General features: G+C 40.4%; 2 protein-coding genes across 2 annotated transcripts; one reads left to right on the forward strand and one right to left on the reverse strand.

Moving 5' to 3' along the window:
• Nucleotides 1-4659: 4659 nt before the first annotated feature.
• Nucleotides 4660-6691, forward strand: LOC117141710 (CAAX prenyl protease 1 homolog). The gene is made up of 3 exons (XM_033305324.1): nt 4660-4973; nt 5053-5376; nt 5433-6691. The coding sequence occupies exons 1-3, from the start codon at nt 4716-4718 to the stop codon at nt 6282-6284; spliced, it is 1434 nt and encodes a 477-aa protein (XP_033161215.1). The 5' UTR covers nt 4660-4715; the 3' UTR covers nt 6285-6691.
• Nucleotides 6692-13410: 6719 nt separating this feature from the next.
• LOC117140120 (glutaminyl-peptide cyclotransferase) lies at nt 13411-14472 on the reverse strand. Its single transcript, XM_033302883.1, has one exon. It carries the CDS (start codon nt 14455-14457, stop codon nt 13426-13428), a length of 1032 nt encoding a protein of 343 aa, XP_033158774.1. The 5' UTR covers nt 14458-14472; the 3' UTR covers nt 13411-13425.
• Nucleotides 14473-17441: the final 2969 nt, after the last annotated feature.

Genomic DNA, 17441 nt, shown 5'->3' on the forward strand with positions numbered 1-17441 from the left:
CGGGTCCATTTGCTCTTCCTGGCAGCGTGAGAAGTGGACAGGAACGGCGGGAAATTCAATTGTGTTTTATAATCCTAAATAATTAAGTATTGCAATATTCCACAATGAAAATCGAAGTAGTAACTAAAAATTAATTAAGCTGTTTAATTGCAATGCATGTATCTGCCAACTTAGTTTCACAATAAATATAATTCAATTTGGCTCTAATGGTTATTATTTCGTAAGGTACAATCGTAATGGAAGTGCTAACCTTTCAAATAGACAGCCTCTTTTTTTTGGCCCAAAAAGATCATTAGCCAAGCTGCTTAGACAGCATTTGAGACTTGATCGATGGCCGCGCTTCGATGAAGTTGTCTCCGTAACAATCGTTGTAAATGATCGAGGAATCCAGGGAAATGTACATTAATCTTAATTGATGAATTGGGAGGAGTATAAAAGTAACCCAGGACTACTGAAGAATGTGCGGAAACGTCTTTATGTGCGACACTCGCAATGAGAACAAATTATCGGCTGGCTAATTGAATAAGTGACATTTGATGGGAATTTTTTGGGCTTGCTAACTGCAATTTGATAATAACATAAATTTGTTGAAAAAGGAAATCGTGTAGAATTCAAGAATAGCTATATATGTATTTTAGATCGTGAGGGATATATTGTTAGGCTCTCAATTCGAATGAAAGTGTGGGAAATTGTTAGGTCACGTTGCGCATTTGAAGTACATTTATAGCATATTCATAAACTTAAATTGGTTTCACAACACTGGGATCGTGTGTGCCCATATTGAAATTGAGATCACGTCACACGCTAAACATTTAAAAGTGTAATGCATTTCAATATAAAGAACATAAATATGTCGCTTAAGAAATCGTGAGTACCAATTATAATTATTTAAGGTTCGTATAAAAAAAATGGTAAGCCGAGCTGCCTCACAATTAGATTCAAACCTTTTTGTTGGAATTTAAAGTTTTAAGTTTATTTGTTATACAATATTAACAATCTTTTGTTTCAAGTCTTAGTTTTTTAAGTTAGTTGTAAGTCAATTAAGGTTTTTCTTCTCCCTTGTTTTCCTTAATAAATAATAAATATTGTTATACAAAAAACTAAAAACAGGTCAACTAGACATAATTAATAAATATTTCAGATGAAAGCCTTAGCTAAACACTGTAAATACCTAATTATACCATTAGCTTTAATGAAATGTACATATATATATAAGGGATAAAGCACAAATAAATTAAATTAAATTAAAGTTTATTTGTTTCATATAATCGTATATGCTGCCTGCTTAAATTAGAGTATCAAATAGTCGTCAAAGGGAATAAACATAAGCACTTTTACCCCCACATAATTTCTTTTTTCGATGGAAGAAATGGGGAGAATTGGAGTAACTAAGGGGCGGGGCAGGGGCGTTAGTCGTACCCCACACTCATTATGGACATTTTCAACTTCTGGTTGAGTTGACGAGTGACTGGGGGTTGGGAATAAAAAGGGGGGAGGAGGCAGATGGTTGGAGGAGCTGCTTCTGCTGCGGCATTTTCAATTGTTGCTAATGAGTGCCACAAATTAATTAGGTTACTTCGTTACGCTGCCTCCGTCGACATTACATGACCATCAGGTTTGGTGGGTCTGCTTTTTCGGGTGGGTTGCCCCACCACGACCACGTCCACGTCCACATCCAAGTCGCACCGACGTTGAGCAGTGATAGTTGTCGAAAATTAGCATAAATTTCTCTTTCATTTTTTTTTCCTTTTGCTCTTTCCACCGTTTTACCTTGTGCGCATGGAAAATTGAGCAATTTTCCGACGTTTTTCACGTTCGTGCAGCAAGAGTGAATTATTAATTTAAAATCCCCTTATCACGGAACGGAAACTTCTATTCACGTTGCGATCTTATCGCGCATAATAGATGGCCAACGAAAACAAATCCCCACACAGATTCAAGTGCTCTCCAACTCGGGAACCTATCGATTGCCAAAGATGACGGCACACAACTTGACCGCAACCAATCCGAATTAGTTTCGGATTATCTCCTACACAATTGCACAAGATAATTGAGGTAGCAGGGCATACAAACATATATCAAACCACTCGGATTTTGGTGGAAGGCCCAAGGAGCTGAGGAAATATATCAAAGCCTCAGGTAAATTGTTCAACCTCTGTCTGGAGTCAAAACCACATAATTATAAGGCTTAGGATTAACTCGGCTATAATTCAAGTAAATCGTACCGTGTTTTGGGAACTCGAGGGGTAAGAAGTTAAGAATTATCCTTAAGTCCCATGTTTTCTTGTTCTTAAAAATATGGAACACGTATTTTAATTGTAGACCCATAAATCCCTAGAACCCAAGTACTAATAATACTCATTCCATATAAATTTAATATGAAGCAAACCTATATTTTGAAGTAGAAGAAGGTATTATTTCTCCTTCGAGACTTATTAAGACCATTTCCATTTGATATGGGTAGAACCTGGCATTGAGATAACTACTGAGCGTTCTGCAATTTGTCATGGCTCAACTTTACTTTAAGCTATTCTTTATTTACTTGCCCCTTTTTCAGATCAAATCAAATAGCTTCTTCTAGAAAAACCCTACTTTCAGGATAACTATTCACAAGGACTATCTGCAGAAAGAAACCCCTTTGCAACATTTTTAGCCTTTGGCAAATGTGAAATGCTTAAATTTGACTTCACCCAAGTATCAAGTATGGGAATCAAAAATGGGCACAACAAATTGAGTAGCTACTTATTTACGCATGCTCACTGAGAAAAAAATATGAAAGTAAAAGAATTGTTGATAAATTAAAAAAATAATACCAGATCCAAAGATTTTTTACAGGAAGCTATCGTTAGTAACTTTTTTTTCAACAATATTTGCATTTTTTTGGGCGTTCTAATTTTTAAAGAAAAGATTAGCTAATGTTTGAAGTCAAATTTTGTCGCAGTGTCTTACCTTTTTTCCCTCCATCCTTTGGCCAAATAGTGGGGATTATTAGGGCTTAGTTGTGTGTGAGTGTGTGTGAGAACGGGTGGGGTTGGGTAAGCCGAGAAGTGGGGAAGGGGGGCAGTGTATGAGGGCCAGCACAATTACACATGCACAAAGGATACGCCTAAGCGGCTTATACCAACGCATCCCGAACGGTTCGAAATGAAACCAAATGTGGCAGTCAGTTGCAAGGGGTTGGAGGGGGGGTAGGGCGGTTGCGGAAAATGCGACGCGTGGTGCGGGGGTGGCTGCGGTTTCCGGCTTGGTAAGCGCCCTATTATGAACAGAAAAGTAACGCTAATGAGTAAATCAAGTGCACATGTGTGCCGTTGAACTGGAATACCCCTCTTAGCCACTAGCCCCTCGCCAGCTGAAACCAACCCCCCACCCCCCTCTTGGAGCACCCGCCCCTGTTTCGGATCCTTTGAAGCTGCGCCAAACGGCGTGTTGAGGCATAAATAAGCGCCTTCTTTGCCACTACCTCCTGTCTCGCTCTTGGGTCTCCTCTCTCCCTTACACTCGGTTCAGCCAGCCACTTGGCGCTGTTTTAATAGCTAAATTATGTAATCATGATGTGTGATACTAACACACACACACACATGTCCTGGTATTTATGCAAATCCTACCGTTACTTCTTACAATAAACTTTTACTTTGTTCTACACCGCGCAAAAACAGGAGGCAGTGAACTATAACTATATTCTTTCTTAGATATTTTATTAGATAATTTCTTAGATAATTTATAACGTTCTATAGAATCTTAAAAAAGTTTTATATTTTCTTTAAAATAATGTATTACAAGAAAACATGCTTTGACAAACTTAAATTAAATCAGGTTCCTAAGTATTTTATTTTTTTTTCCTTATAGTTCTGCAAGTTATTTATATCTTTTTTTACATATTAAAACTAAATTTATATATGTACCTATTGCATTTTTCTGAGTGCAGTTTCCACTCCCCTCGTCTTTTTAATTTGAAATTTTTCATAATGAGCAGCGCAATGGGTGGAATATACGATGGCTTGTGGGTGGTTTGGGGGTTCTCAGTTCGGGACGTTTGACGTTGCCATAGTGTGAAGATTAAATTCTACTAATTAGAGATGCCAAGTGAATGTTCGCGCATATGTGTGTGTGTGTGTGTGGGTGGTTAAGTATGGTGATATGTGGGTGGTTGGGGGGTTGGGGTGCGGGTTAAGTAATGGCGTTGAACCGAAACCATCAAAGCAGCCAGCTTGGCAACACAATTCCCCATAGAATCCCGCCAAGCCCTCGACTCATTATTGATATGCCAAGCGTAAGAAGTTCAAATCCTCGAAACAAACTACAAAGAACCATTACATCCAAAGTAAACCAACACACACGCCTTCTCTTCCGGTTACACATTTGTAATTTCTTTGGCGCCATTATAATCTTTGGCTTCCACTAGTCAACGGCTTTCGAGAGCATGGTAATCCGGGTTTCTCCACGAAATCGGGATTATGATAAGAATGTTGGTTAACACTGATAACCACATAAAAAAGCTCGGTTTGCAGAGCAATTTTGCAAGCTGGAAAACGGATCCTTAAAACAGGAAACTAAATATTTAGACTATATAGCAGACTTTCGGAATAATTAGTATTTTATTGTTTTATTAACTTTAAAAAACTTTTTACTGCTGGATCAGTTGTCCTTCAGATTTCATTCATTTATGTTCATATATTGTTTTAAAAACCACATACACTGCTTGATTTGAAAATATGAACTCCTTCGCACTTTATCAAGATCCTTTGCGTGGGGAGGTCCTGAAAATATCGGGAAATCAGATCGGCATGAGTGTGGTTCCCCGGAAAGTTAGTTTCTCGGATCCAATTCTGCTGCGGCACATCCTCTGCCTGGTGATAGTGGTACACAACAGTTTTCATCTCATTCTCTGCTGCAGGCAGTTGAAATTGTGCAAAAGGACTTCCGCTCCGCCGAAGCAAATGGAGGGCATTTTCTCGCAAGAAGCCTTTCAGGTGGGTTCTTCAAAGTTCTTCAAATATATTTACCAAAGGTAGTAATATATTTTTAACTGACAGTTGACTTTTCTTGCAGGCCTCCAAGGATAAGCAGCTCCATGCCTCATCCCTTGAGATATTCAATATAGCAATAGATACATTATATAGCTGCCTTGATCTGTATCTTTGCACTCTGGCTTTCCTCTGGAAATTGACGGTGGGATGGTATCGCTATGCGGGCAGCACTTGGCTGAATGTGACATTTATGACTGTGTTTTCCACCTACTTGGTTGTCCGGAAGTTGCCTTCACTGTTTTACGAGAAACTTGTCCTGGATCCCAGATACAATGTGGATCCTGAAAAGACACCGCCCTTGTTGGGTTTGATTTGCGCGCTGGTTTTTGTCGTCGTTTTCCTACAGGCAAGTTATTCTAATTTTTCGAAAAAATATACATTCTCGATTTCGATTTTCCTCAGGTTGCCGTCATTCCGCTGACTGCGATTTTCATGGCCATTCATATGCTAAGTGAGTGGTATTTCACACTATTCGTTTGGCTAGGTCTGGTGGGTTTGTCCGTCCTGGTATTGGCATTTGTTGGACTGTTCGGAGTGCCCTGTTTGGGCAAGAGTCGCAAAATGAATAGTACCGATATGGATAATAGCCTGAAAGGGGTACTGGACGACTTCAAGTTTCCCGGCCGGGTCTATATGGTACACACCTTCCATGTGGGACGTCCGACCGCCTGGGTAATGGGATGCTGCTGTTGCCTGCGTTTGGATATCCACGATAACCTGATGTGGAACCGCGGCTTCAGCTCCGATGATTTCGACTGGGGTCAGATGGGTGCTGGTCTGAATGACGAGCAGTTGGCCGCCTTTGTGGCCCATCAGCTGGCCCATTGGAAGCTGTGGCATGTGGCAAAGGGACTGGCATTGATATACTTTTATCTGTTGATATATCTACTGCTCTTCGGAATCTGTAACAGGTGGATAACGTTGTATGCGGCCGCGGGCTTTACGACATTCTATCCCAGTTCCGTGGGCTTTTGGCTGGTGTACAAGTATCTAATGCCCATCTATCACGACATTTCCGCTTGGATAGTGTTCTTTTGTATACGGCACTTTGAGTACGCCGCGGATGCCTATGTCAATCGCCGGGGTTACGGACCTCCAATGAGGGCCGCTCTGCTCAAACTTTTTTCGGATGATTACGAGTTTCCCTATGTGGACCACTGCTACCTCATGTGGCATCGCCTACGCCCATCGATCCTGCAACGCATCGATAATCTGCAGCGATTGAATATGATCAGTGGTGTCTCCACAGCATGATAACTGAATGCCTTTCGATTAAATCACAAATATATCTTCCCTTCTTCCTGATTTAAAGTATTTCTTAAATCGCATCCTAGTTATCTCTTGAATGTAAGTCCTCTTCCGCTACGAAAAGTCCTGAAAGAGAACAGTGCCTGCCTGACAGTCCTGGGATTTAACTTTAAGTGTACGGCCAGAGAGCAGGGGAAGTTTCCTGTCCCAGCCGAAACTTTTCCGTTGTGTTTTAATTAAAATTCGTTTCAAATAAGCCGCTGTCACACCGCTCCCCCCTCTCCCGATTTTTCTCTTTGGGTGTTAAAAGCTAATTTCCCCTCGGCGCGAGGGTTGCACAAACCGCATCTGAGGCTACGAAAAGTCTTTAAACTTTGGAAATTAATATCATAGCAAAGCTTCCGAAACTAGAAGACAGACTTTATTCAACTAGTTTTTGTAGTAGTTAAGTCATATGTACATATTTAAACGGCAAACTTTAAAAATATTTTGTAGAAACAACTAACATATATATATTTTCAAAATTTGATAAAATATTTTGAAGTTCTTTGGGTGATGAAAATGGACAAATTTTGAATCTGGACCATCTGCATCTATTGAGCAATACGATTATGGATATTGTTTACGGCTTTTTTGCACAGGTTCCCTATTTCGCGGTGCGCTTGGTATTTTATGCCTTTTTTATGCGCGCTTTTTGCGGGAACACAGACTTTTCCACCTCACTGTGCGGCTGCTTTTGAGCCCACTCCGCTTTTTCATTGTCTCGGTAATAAAAACTTGCGTGTTGAAATGCCGAAACTCCCACGGAAATCCCCCTTTGGCTAGCAAGATATTGAAACATTTACCACGCTATATGTATTTAGTATTTTTTATAGGTAAACACGGCTGGTGTCTATTTTTTAACGACCGCCCGACAGAATTATATTTTATTTTTCCCTCCAAATTTATTTTAAATGCCTGTCGACGACATTTAAGTTAATGTGCCACCAGACAGTGTCAGTAAAATAATAAGTGGGAGTAACACGACCATCAAATACCCTTTAAAGTGGTGACATAAGTTTTACTTTTTGGTAAGAACTTACTATTTTACCTTACTATTTTAAACAAACTTTAAATATTTTTAAATTTATAATCATAAGGTGGGATGTGAAAAATGGCATACCCTTGGGAAAAATATAAAATTTATAAAAATTAAGACCCAAATAAAAAGCACCAGCAGCGATCGTAAACTTTTGGTCCTCGACACCAACTGGCAATTGAAATCGCTTACATTCGGTGGGTGGTAGGGGATGGTTGGTTTGTTGATTGGTGGGTGGTGCTGTGGTTGGGGGTGCAAAATGGTAAGTCTCATTTATGACCAGAACGAGTAGAGAAAAAATTGCGGGTCTGTCGCATTTTTTACAGCCATCCTCCTTCATTTTCCACTTTGCTGCCATTTTGGAACGCAACTTAATTAGCCAACGACTTTAAACGGATTGACGGTTGCGAACGGGGACGAAGTGCAGGGTATCTGAGGGCAGATAGAGACAGCCTCTGAGCGAGTTTCCTCGCTAAATCAATTACACAATCAAACGGCTGACAATTTTCAGCTCACAGCCTGAAATTGGATGCCTGCCATTTTGGGTACACTAAAAAATATATTTAAAAGTTTTTGAAAGAAAAAGAAATAGCTTAAGGTAAAGGGATATTGCTAACACTACGCTTTTAGCCTAATTTATGGACTTTTCCAGCACTAATATATCCACACGTTCTTTGATGCACTTGTTGTAGCACATTTTCGTTCTCTGTAGCACATTCACTCACATGCAGATAAGTGAAAAATGAAACATAACAGTGATAGGAAAGGGGAGGAGGCGGCTGAAGAAAAGGGGCAGTGGGGCGTGGGCGTAATGCAGACGCATGTGGATGGAAGAGGTCCTGCGATAAATGCGTTCCTTTACAATTCACTCTTGACAGCAGCCGCCTGCACCGACCACCACCGCCTGTGGCGCCCCCTAGCGGTGACAAACGGAGCTGCCATCCTGCACCCAACCACCCCTTCCGGCACCGTCATCCTGGCATTCACTTTGATGTTTTACTTTTACTGCCTCTTGACGCTGGGGCTTCTGCTCGGGCTCTATGATGATTTCTTTCCTGAAATTATATTTTAACTGCCAGTCAGCCTCGGCAGCGCAAACAAACCACCACATACCACCCACCACATACCACCCACCACATACCACCCACCACCGCCGTCACATCGTCTTCCCAACCACCCACTCTTCTCCAGCAGACCCAGCTCAACCACATGGGGCTGGGCAAGTGCATCATGTTGCTGGGCCATAAAAAGTAATGACAGCTGAAGTTCTCCGGCTCGATAATGACGAACGAGCAAGGAGGATGATGATAATCACGATGAGTGCAAAAAGTACGGCTGGAAATGAATTGGGCCCTCAACATCCCCAACAGAGCTGGGCAAACAGATTGTTATACCAACAGATTCCAGCTTAAGCCAAGTAGTTTCCAGAATTTGGACCAATAATAGAGTTTTTCTGCTTAAATTATATGTATATATAAGCAACGTATAGTATCTTGAATATGGTTTCTATGCTAAATATCACTACTCATCTACAAATGTGTCGAAGCACTAGAATTAATTTGATTAAACTTCATTTCAATATTTGAATAAGATTTAAATAAGAACCAATAACATTGTGTTACATCGTAACTAACCAGTATGTTGTATAGCCTGTTGCTCAGCCGATAAAAATAATAGAAAACTTAAATTTATAGCAACGAACGAAACAAAACTCTTTCAATCACCGACAAATCGTGAGTGAAGATGAAAATTTGATCCACCAGGGACCAAGGAGTTTGGAGTGGATCAGGGTGTCTAGGGACTGGAGCTACCAAATCATTTCCGCTACACTTGCCCATTCTGGCCAACGCTCAGGCTTAATGGGTGCAATGCGGTGCGCCGGGGATAACCAGTTCGCACATACCCTGTAGAACAATGAAGCGTATAATATTTATAAATCAGACCAAGAAGCAAAGATTCAGAGTAGTAGGTACTTGATAAATGGAGTTTCGAAATATTTATTTATTTAAATACAATATGAATTATTTATTTTTCACAAGTTTTGTTTCTATGTTTCTCCTTAACGAAAGGGTATAGTGATGTGTGTCCCTTTGCTGGCTAGTCCGCCATGAGCCATGTGAAAAACATCTGCCAACGGATGTGTTTGGCCATATCCGCCATATCCGCCCGCAACCCCGGGAAAATCCAACTGAATCGCTGAGATAAACCCTTGGAATGCCTCGGTGGCCGTCCGAACATACATATGCACACACACATATCATCATTGTATATAGCCGCAGGACGATCTAGCCTGACTATTCATGCGTTTCAAATTTTCAATACACTCAAATGATAATCGAGACGAGGTCGAGAGAAGTTGGGTGCGCGGTGGAAAAATCGAGGAAAATCTAGCCAAAGGCTGATGAAAAAGCACCGCATGTTACATTTTTAAAGCGTGCTGGCAAACAAGTTGCGGTCCATTCCCCTTGCGATATCTTCACGGCAGATTGAAGGGAAGTGGAGCCACAGGCAACACCTGTTCTAATGGCCAGTTACCGGAGAGGTTGGGAATGAAGCTTATTAGATGGCGGGATCTAGACACCCTGAAGGTCTGTTCTCAAATAATCGCATTGGCAACAATAAAATCAATCAAATGGCAAACAGAGTATTTTGCTAGCTGCTAAACGAATCAAAGAAAAAAAATAGATTAGGGTTGGAAAACCATATATAAAGCAAGTCTAAGTAAATGATAAGCTGCCATATTGAAACAAAAACATTTCGATTGATTGAATCAAGCAAAACTCGTTAAAGATTGAACACTATTTTTATGGAACTTATAGACTTTCTGCTTCTATCTGCTGTCTATAGATAACCCTTACTATTCAATCATAAATTTCTGTAACTCTTTTGTGTAATCTCTCTCTTCGAGGTACTGAAAGCACCCAGAATATTTGCTTTCAAGCATCAAAATATTGACTCAGACCAATCCCAGTGACAAGCTGATACACAATGGCAGTACAGTTGGCGTTGTGTGTCAATTAGAAAGAAGCTTTTCTGCACTCCTGTAATATTATTTAATTTATGACAAGTTCCATTGTTACAAAGAGCTCCTACCTTTCAATAGGGGCCTCCGCTGTTCGTCAAACACACTCGCACACTCGGGCAAACATCACTAAGCGGAAAACAAATTAAACAACTCCCCATGTGGAGGGGGCACTTCAGAGGGGGGTGGGGCTTGGGCTGGAGGAGTACTTATTCGTAAGCTGCCTTTTGTTCGTCACGTTGGCGTCGCGAAAGTGCCAAAGTTTTTCATTGTAATAAATATTTTAATTTTGAACTTGAGCAATTAACCCGGCAACGCATGTGGAAAGGAATGGAATGGATGCCACCGCCGTTGCTCCATTGTCCTGGCAATTGCGGATAGGGATACCACCCACTCGAGCCCTTTTTTCTTCCCACCCAAATGAGAGCGTAACGCTCTCCATGAACATTATGAACTTAAGCCCCCGGCAAACAACAATAACAATAAGAGTCTGAGACACATGCCAAAGTGGTTAAGTCGGCGGAGAAATGTTGGCAAAACTTTTCGGGGCGACGCATTTAAATGATTTTGCATAATTCAAATGGTGGCAAACTTTTCGAATCCGACGAGGACACAAAAACCCTAGAAACAACAACAACAACAGGAAAATAAAATGCGTTACGAAACTTGGCCCCGAACTTGGTAATATATTTTCTTTAATTGCGCACAATTAATCCTTTTTATGATGCTGCCAACCCATCACCCCATTCCCCGCAACCAGGTGAACAGTCAGGGGTGGATGCTCCCCAACCACCGGGATGCCGTCAACTGGAAATGTACACAAAGGGCTTAATTATAAAAGTCAACACACGGCGAAAAGCGTTTCACAAAGAAGCTCGGGGGTTAGGCACTCTCTATATCATCATCATCATCCGCACCCGATGCACTCGCACCCATTCACAAAAAAGCCCAAAAACCAAGAGCTGAATCTGAATCTGAATCCGTATCTGAATCTGAGGCCGAACAAAAAAACAAAAAAAAAACAAGAAATTCGTATGTAATTAAAATGAAATCCCCTTTTTACGACTGATGTAGATGGCAAAGATTTTTACGGTTATTTGTTTGGAAAAAATAAAGAAAAACAGGAGGCCGGCAAAAGGCAGACCTGCAGTAATTCAAACAGCGAGCAAACCGGAAAATGTGATAAGTTTTTTCATGTACAGCGCACACCATAACTGTATGCTAACCTATAAATAACATTATAACCATAAGAAACAACATATAAGTCCACATTCATTTAAGTCCAAGGTTCGCTGTTCCATTTGTAACGTACTTATATTTTTGAAACGCGGGGTACGAATTATATGTATTTGTAAGTACACAATTTTTTGTTGATTAAGCAGAAAAGGGTTAGGCGACTGACTGCATACTGTTAATGAATGTTGGGCAAGACTTTCGTGGTAATACGGGAATCTTCTTGTTTTAGTTAAGCAAAAGAAAAGGAGTGAAAGACATAATCTTGAAAAAAATATTAGAAAAGAAATCCTTTAAAAAGGCTCAAAGGGCCTCCTTTGAAATATCATGCTATCTGTATTTAGTCAAAAGAACAATTTCCCTTGGGGCTTAATCAATTCGGAATGCACTGCAAGAGTATGCAGACTTTTTTTTTCGGCTAATTAAAACAATGTAATGAAAATTGTACTTATCTTTGCATAACTGATTTATGACTAGGAAACTGAATATAAAAATGGGGTTAAGTTGTGCACTGTGAGCAATGAATTGTTAAGATGGGATATTAAGTATGTTGTAAGGAAATCTTTTTTCATCGTTATTATGTATATAATTTAAATAACAAATCATTTAGATTTCAAAAAAGTATTTGTATCTTTATAATAAAGTAAGTAGATACAGCTTATAAATAGAAACTAAAGTTTTTGAGGTTTATATATCTTTAGTCTTTTATTTATATTTTTTTAATACATTTTGAGTCTTAGAAAAATCTAAATAAAATCCGTAAAATTTTAAGGGTATTTCGTAATTAAAAGGACATTGCAGATAACCCTTTTTGATAAGTGTTCAAGTCCACATAGTAGCAGTGTGCCAGTTCTATTTGCCAGTTTTAATTATTGTCCGTTTTTATTGCAGTCCGCAGATAAGGTCCGACGACAGGGATATGGCCTTCGGTGGGTCGTTCTGGGATTGGGTTGGGGTTTTTTTGGGTGGCTGTCAGTGTCAACGCAGTCATCGTCACCCCCCCTTTTCCAACCCACTCCCTTAGCAGCACTCCACCAATGGTTTTTCACCACTCGCAATCGCAGTGCAGCATCAGCTGGCGATTAACTTTTCAAATGGGAACCCTTTTTCGCGCCGCTGTCGGCGATATGCTAATGATGACCACCGACCGACCTCCGTGCCTTCGCCAGTTCATCTACATGTATCTGCGGATATATATATAGATATACATATATATGCACAATCCCCAGCCGATTTCTGGGCCCGTGTCCGCCATTCGGTGCGGTGCCCGCTGGCTGTGATGTACACTTTTTGTGTTTCATTATTCGCCACATCCACATCCACATCCACATCCTTCTTCTCCTGGAAGCTTCTGGTGCTGCTTCTGTTCTGTTCTGCTCCGCTTTGCTTTTATTATTTTCAAGTTTAATTAACTTTCGTGTTGCTTTCAGCGAGCTGGGAGCAGCGTACATAAATTTCGAGTGTTGCCCGTGGCCTGATGGCTGATGGCTTTTGGCCAACTGGGGAGCGGAAAAACGTTGGCGGATGGATGGAAATTTGATACGATTCGGTTGCCAGCAGAGGCGAAAAGTAACAACACAGCAGTCTGCGGTTGTGGCCAAGTCAGAATTGTGGTTATTAATAAAGAAACGATCGCAAAGCACTTCATTTCCATCAATTTGATTTTCCGTTTTTTTGTGCTTCAATTTAGCTATTCCCTTTAACTAAAATAAAATTTAAAATTCATTTACTAACATAACATAACATAAGCCACTCCTTCTCTTGATTTAACCAATATGCAATGTACATAGGTATATAAAGACATATATTTATTGTTACTGCTTAACAGTATTTAATATAGATGGTGCTGAATTTAGGTATTCCATTACAAACATTCGCAGAACTAGACCCACTTGCTCCGTAGTATTATAATCCACGTTCCTCTCCACATCTTCGGCTTGATGCCAAACTGCTGGATATCTATTGGATATTAGATGTATGACTGGAACGTTGAGCCTCGTGAAAGGCAGGTGGTCATCAGCTACATCAACACCAGGCCCAAACTTGAAGAGTGGACGTTCTAAGCGCAGGATGCCCGCCTGGAATAGCTTCTGCTCCAGCTGGACAAGTCGGCGGAACCAGCCTGAAGTATCGAGAATGTTTTTCTTGAAGACCACATCCTTGGCTCCAATTAGATCCGGCAGCACGAAGAGGTCTATCTTGTCAAGGAAACCGTGCTTCTCCCACAGCTCCGCCAAGTGTCTGGAGCCATATAGCGAATCCTCCTGCGACCATTCCCCAAAAGCCTCCTCACCGTCGAAGAAGACCAGCATTAAACTGATCTCGGAGCGATGCAAGTGGTTTCTCAAAATTGTAGCCATATTTAACATTAGTGCACAGGGAACTGCCGAATCCGTGGCGGCCATAAAATCGAAATCCTTGAAATACTTGCTGTCATAGTGGCAGCCAAACATTAGGTATCTGTTAGCCCGAGGATTCTGACGCGCCACAATATTGTGGAAGGTGACGTTACTCATAATTGGCACTTTCTGCGTGAAAATATCTAGCTCTACGTTCCAGTTCAGCTTCTTCAGATAATCCACTATGTAGTTTCTCACTTCAGAATGACCCGGTGTGCCTACTGCCCTCTTAATCGCAATCCTTTGCACATTCTTGCGAAGATTTTCAGGATCGGAGAGTCCGGCGATCCTTCGCATCTGACCAAGATTCAACTTAGTGGGCTCATATCTTAACGTTCCATTGCGGCCCACTGTTAGGAAATTCGTGTGAAAAGATTGGCAAATGGCTATAATAACAACTATGATCGTGAGACAGATCAATGCTATGAAACTGCGCCAGCAAGGCATTTTCCAGAACTGAAAAGCTGCGGTTTTAACTTAAACAATAGTTTACCGCTTTAAATGGCGATTTGATTCGCTTGTCAAACTTCAAAAGAGGGGTATCTGTCACGCCTATACACTTTAAGACTATCAAATTAAGATCGGTGAATTCCAACATGGTTACATCAGTTTAAAACTAGAACTAACTCGAAAGTTGCTTAGTATATGTTATTAAAGTAATGAAAATCATTTTATAAGTTAAGTTTACTCATTGAAAAATGAAATATGTAACTGTGTATATATTACTTATGCTTGTAGTATCCTCGTTATTCAACCAAGTGATACCCTTTGTTCTGCTCAAACTCATAAATTTAAAACGCTTGGACTTTTAATTGCATTTAGCCTAATCAATTTGCCATGCACGAGTAAACAAAAGACTTCAGGAAGAGATCTGGATCTGGATAATATACTCATATGTATATACTTATTCAATCGATTCTGTGATAGGGCTGTAATTACTCGACATGGAATGACTCAGTCAGAGTAATAATCGCATGGACGTGAAGCGGCTCGAGGCATCGCAGAGATCCAAGAGAATTACTTAATGCCATAAGGCAACAGCTCGACAAGTGCTTACGTAATTCCGCATGATTATATAATATAATAAATCGCAAGACCAACACGAGCCACATCTATCGCATTCTGATGATTAATTTGGGGAGGCGAAGAGCAGCAGCAGCCCGAGTGGAAATCGACTTTGGGCTGCCAGTCAGTCTGTCAATTAGACCTTAATGTATTGTACTTAAAGTTATACGCAATTACGATAGAACTTCATCGGGGGAACTGGTTTTCAACTTCTGTCCCGGCCGATAAACAAATGAACACATAAGCCGACCCAGCAGACACTCCGATTCTCAGACAGTCAAACCTCACTCAAGTGACTGCCAAAAGCGAAGTAAAAAAAAAAATAAATAAAAAAATTAAATTCGGGCCAAGTCACTCTAGTCGAAGTCGATATACACTTGTTAAATGATCCTAACTTTGTAGTATAGTGTACAGAAGAATTATACAGATAAAATGCAATTTTAGTTGTTTCTCAAGATTGTTTTCACCAGAAAATAAATATATGTTAAATGTACTTAGCATTTGCCACTTTGCAGCATAGTTTATGTAGTTCAATGCTGCTGACTTCAACTGATAAATTACTAGTTCAATGTATTGGCCATAAACCAAATTTGAAATCACTCGACGGAAGTAAAGTGAATTTACTGTGGACCTGTGTCTGGGTCGCTTTTAGCCCTGCGGGTTCTCTGTATACAATATATATACATATATATATTTTTTTTGGACCCCATCTGTTCATCGGACTGTCTGTTGGTCTTGAGATTTATGTCTGCAAAACAATCTTCCAGTCAAGCTAACAAACAAGCATTGTTTACCAACCCCGGCCGGTTTTGATACCCTAAAGAATGGGTCTCCCAGGCATCTAACACAATGAGCAACCTATTTCATTAACTTAGTTATTAAATGGCAACTTTCTTACTTGCTAAAGTAAGGCATTAATCATTCAGGCTGATCTTAGTTAAAAAATATACGATAGATATTCACAGTTTCTATTATTTTGTCTATTTTTAATTCCCCATTCGCCAGTCTGTCGTTTATTTATGTATTTAACATAATCTTGAATATATTAGCACACTTAGCCGCGAATTCATATATTATTTTTTTTTGGTTATTAGATAGCTTGTGGTCCCAATCCGTTTAGCAGACATATGAATATTCAGAGATTTGTCCGGCGCCAAGTTTATTTATCTAATCCATTTATTGTAGCTCTAAACGAGGTATTTTAATTGCTCAGGTTGTGCTTTTTAACTTTCGAACCTGATCTCCTGAACGCCGAAGGATTTCCTCGCCTTCGGATTCACTTCAACCGCAACGAAACTGCCGTCCGCCCCTCAATTGGATGCGAGGGTTCATCATCGCCGCCCTCAGCACTCGCCCGGAATTATCTTCGCCCCACCATCGCCCAACCCAGAACCACTTCGATGGGGGTTGGGTGGGGGGCGGCACACTGCGGATCGAATGGGGTCCCAAAGATCCAAGACCGTTCGTTCGGCCAGGCTGCCTCGAGATTGAGTCAAAGATACGATGGGGCAACACGCGTCCGTCGCTGGATGTGATTGCTGATACCCTTTACAAGGAGGGTTCGAACAAGTAGTAAGTTTTAATTATGCGTGTATGCATGATATAGGTAACACCATTTGAACCTATTATATTCGAACTTATTATGAACCTATTATGAACTCACATAATGGCTAATATAATTTACTTTAGCTTTATTAGTGTGTATTTATTGAGAGAAGTTTAATCTTATTTACAATGATGCACCATATCCTTCTAATCGTGTTCTTTTAGTTGATATCATCCAAGTATTGAAAATTATTTATGATTTTAAGGTATCCCACTTTAATTTAAGATAACAAAGTTTTATACAATAGTTATATTTAAGATATCTGTTTAGTTATGATATAGTACTTACAGCTCATATAAAAATCGTATTTTGCAACATTGTTTTTATATGAACCTAACCTATATTAGTGATTTTCAAGGGTATTGTATGCTTCGGTTCCTTGAGATGGCCCCTTTTTTTGTCTTCCGTCATTTTGGGTCGCTCGATCCCCAAGCGCTGCAGGCTCCTCGCTACTCGCTCCTCGCTCCTCGCTCCTCGCTCCGAATTCGGAGTCGCAATCGGAGTTAAAGTTGGAGCATGAGGAAGAGGAAGAGGAAGCGGTCAGAGGCAGCAGAGTTGTGTGTATGTACGTGTGCATATGGTAACCGAGATTATACAGGTACGTGTGCATGTGTGTGTGCGAAGGTGCGGCTGCTCGCTGTGGTTGTTGTTGCTTTTATAGGCGATTTATAACGTTGACTTCGTGTGGTGTTTTTTTTCGTTATTTTGTTGATAATTTTTGTTGGATTTTTTTTCGCTGCTTTTTCTTTTCAGTTGTTTG

This window comes from Drosophila mauritiana, chromosome 3L (assembly GCF_004382145.1).
Source record: "Drosophila mauritiana strain mau12 chromosome 3L, ASM438214v1, whole genome shotgun sequence".
In the NCBI taxonomy this organism is placed as follows: domain Eukaryota; kingdom Metazoa; phylum Arthropoda; class Insecta; order Diptera; family Drosophilidae; genus Drosophila; species Drosophila mauritiana.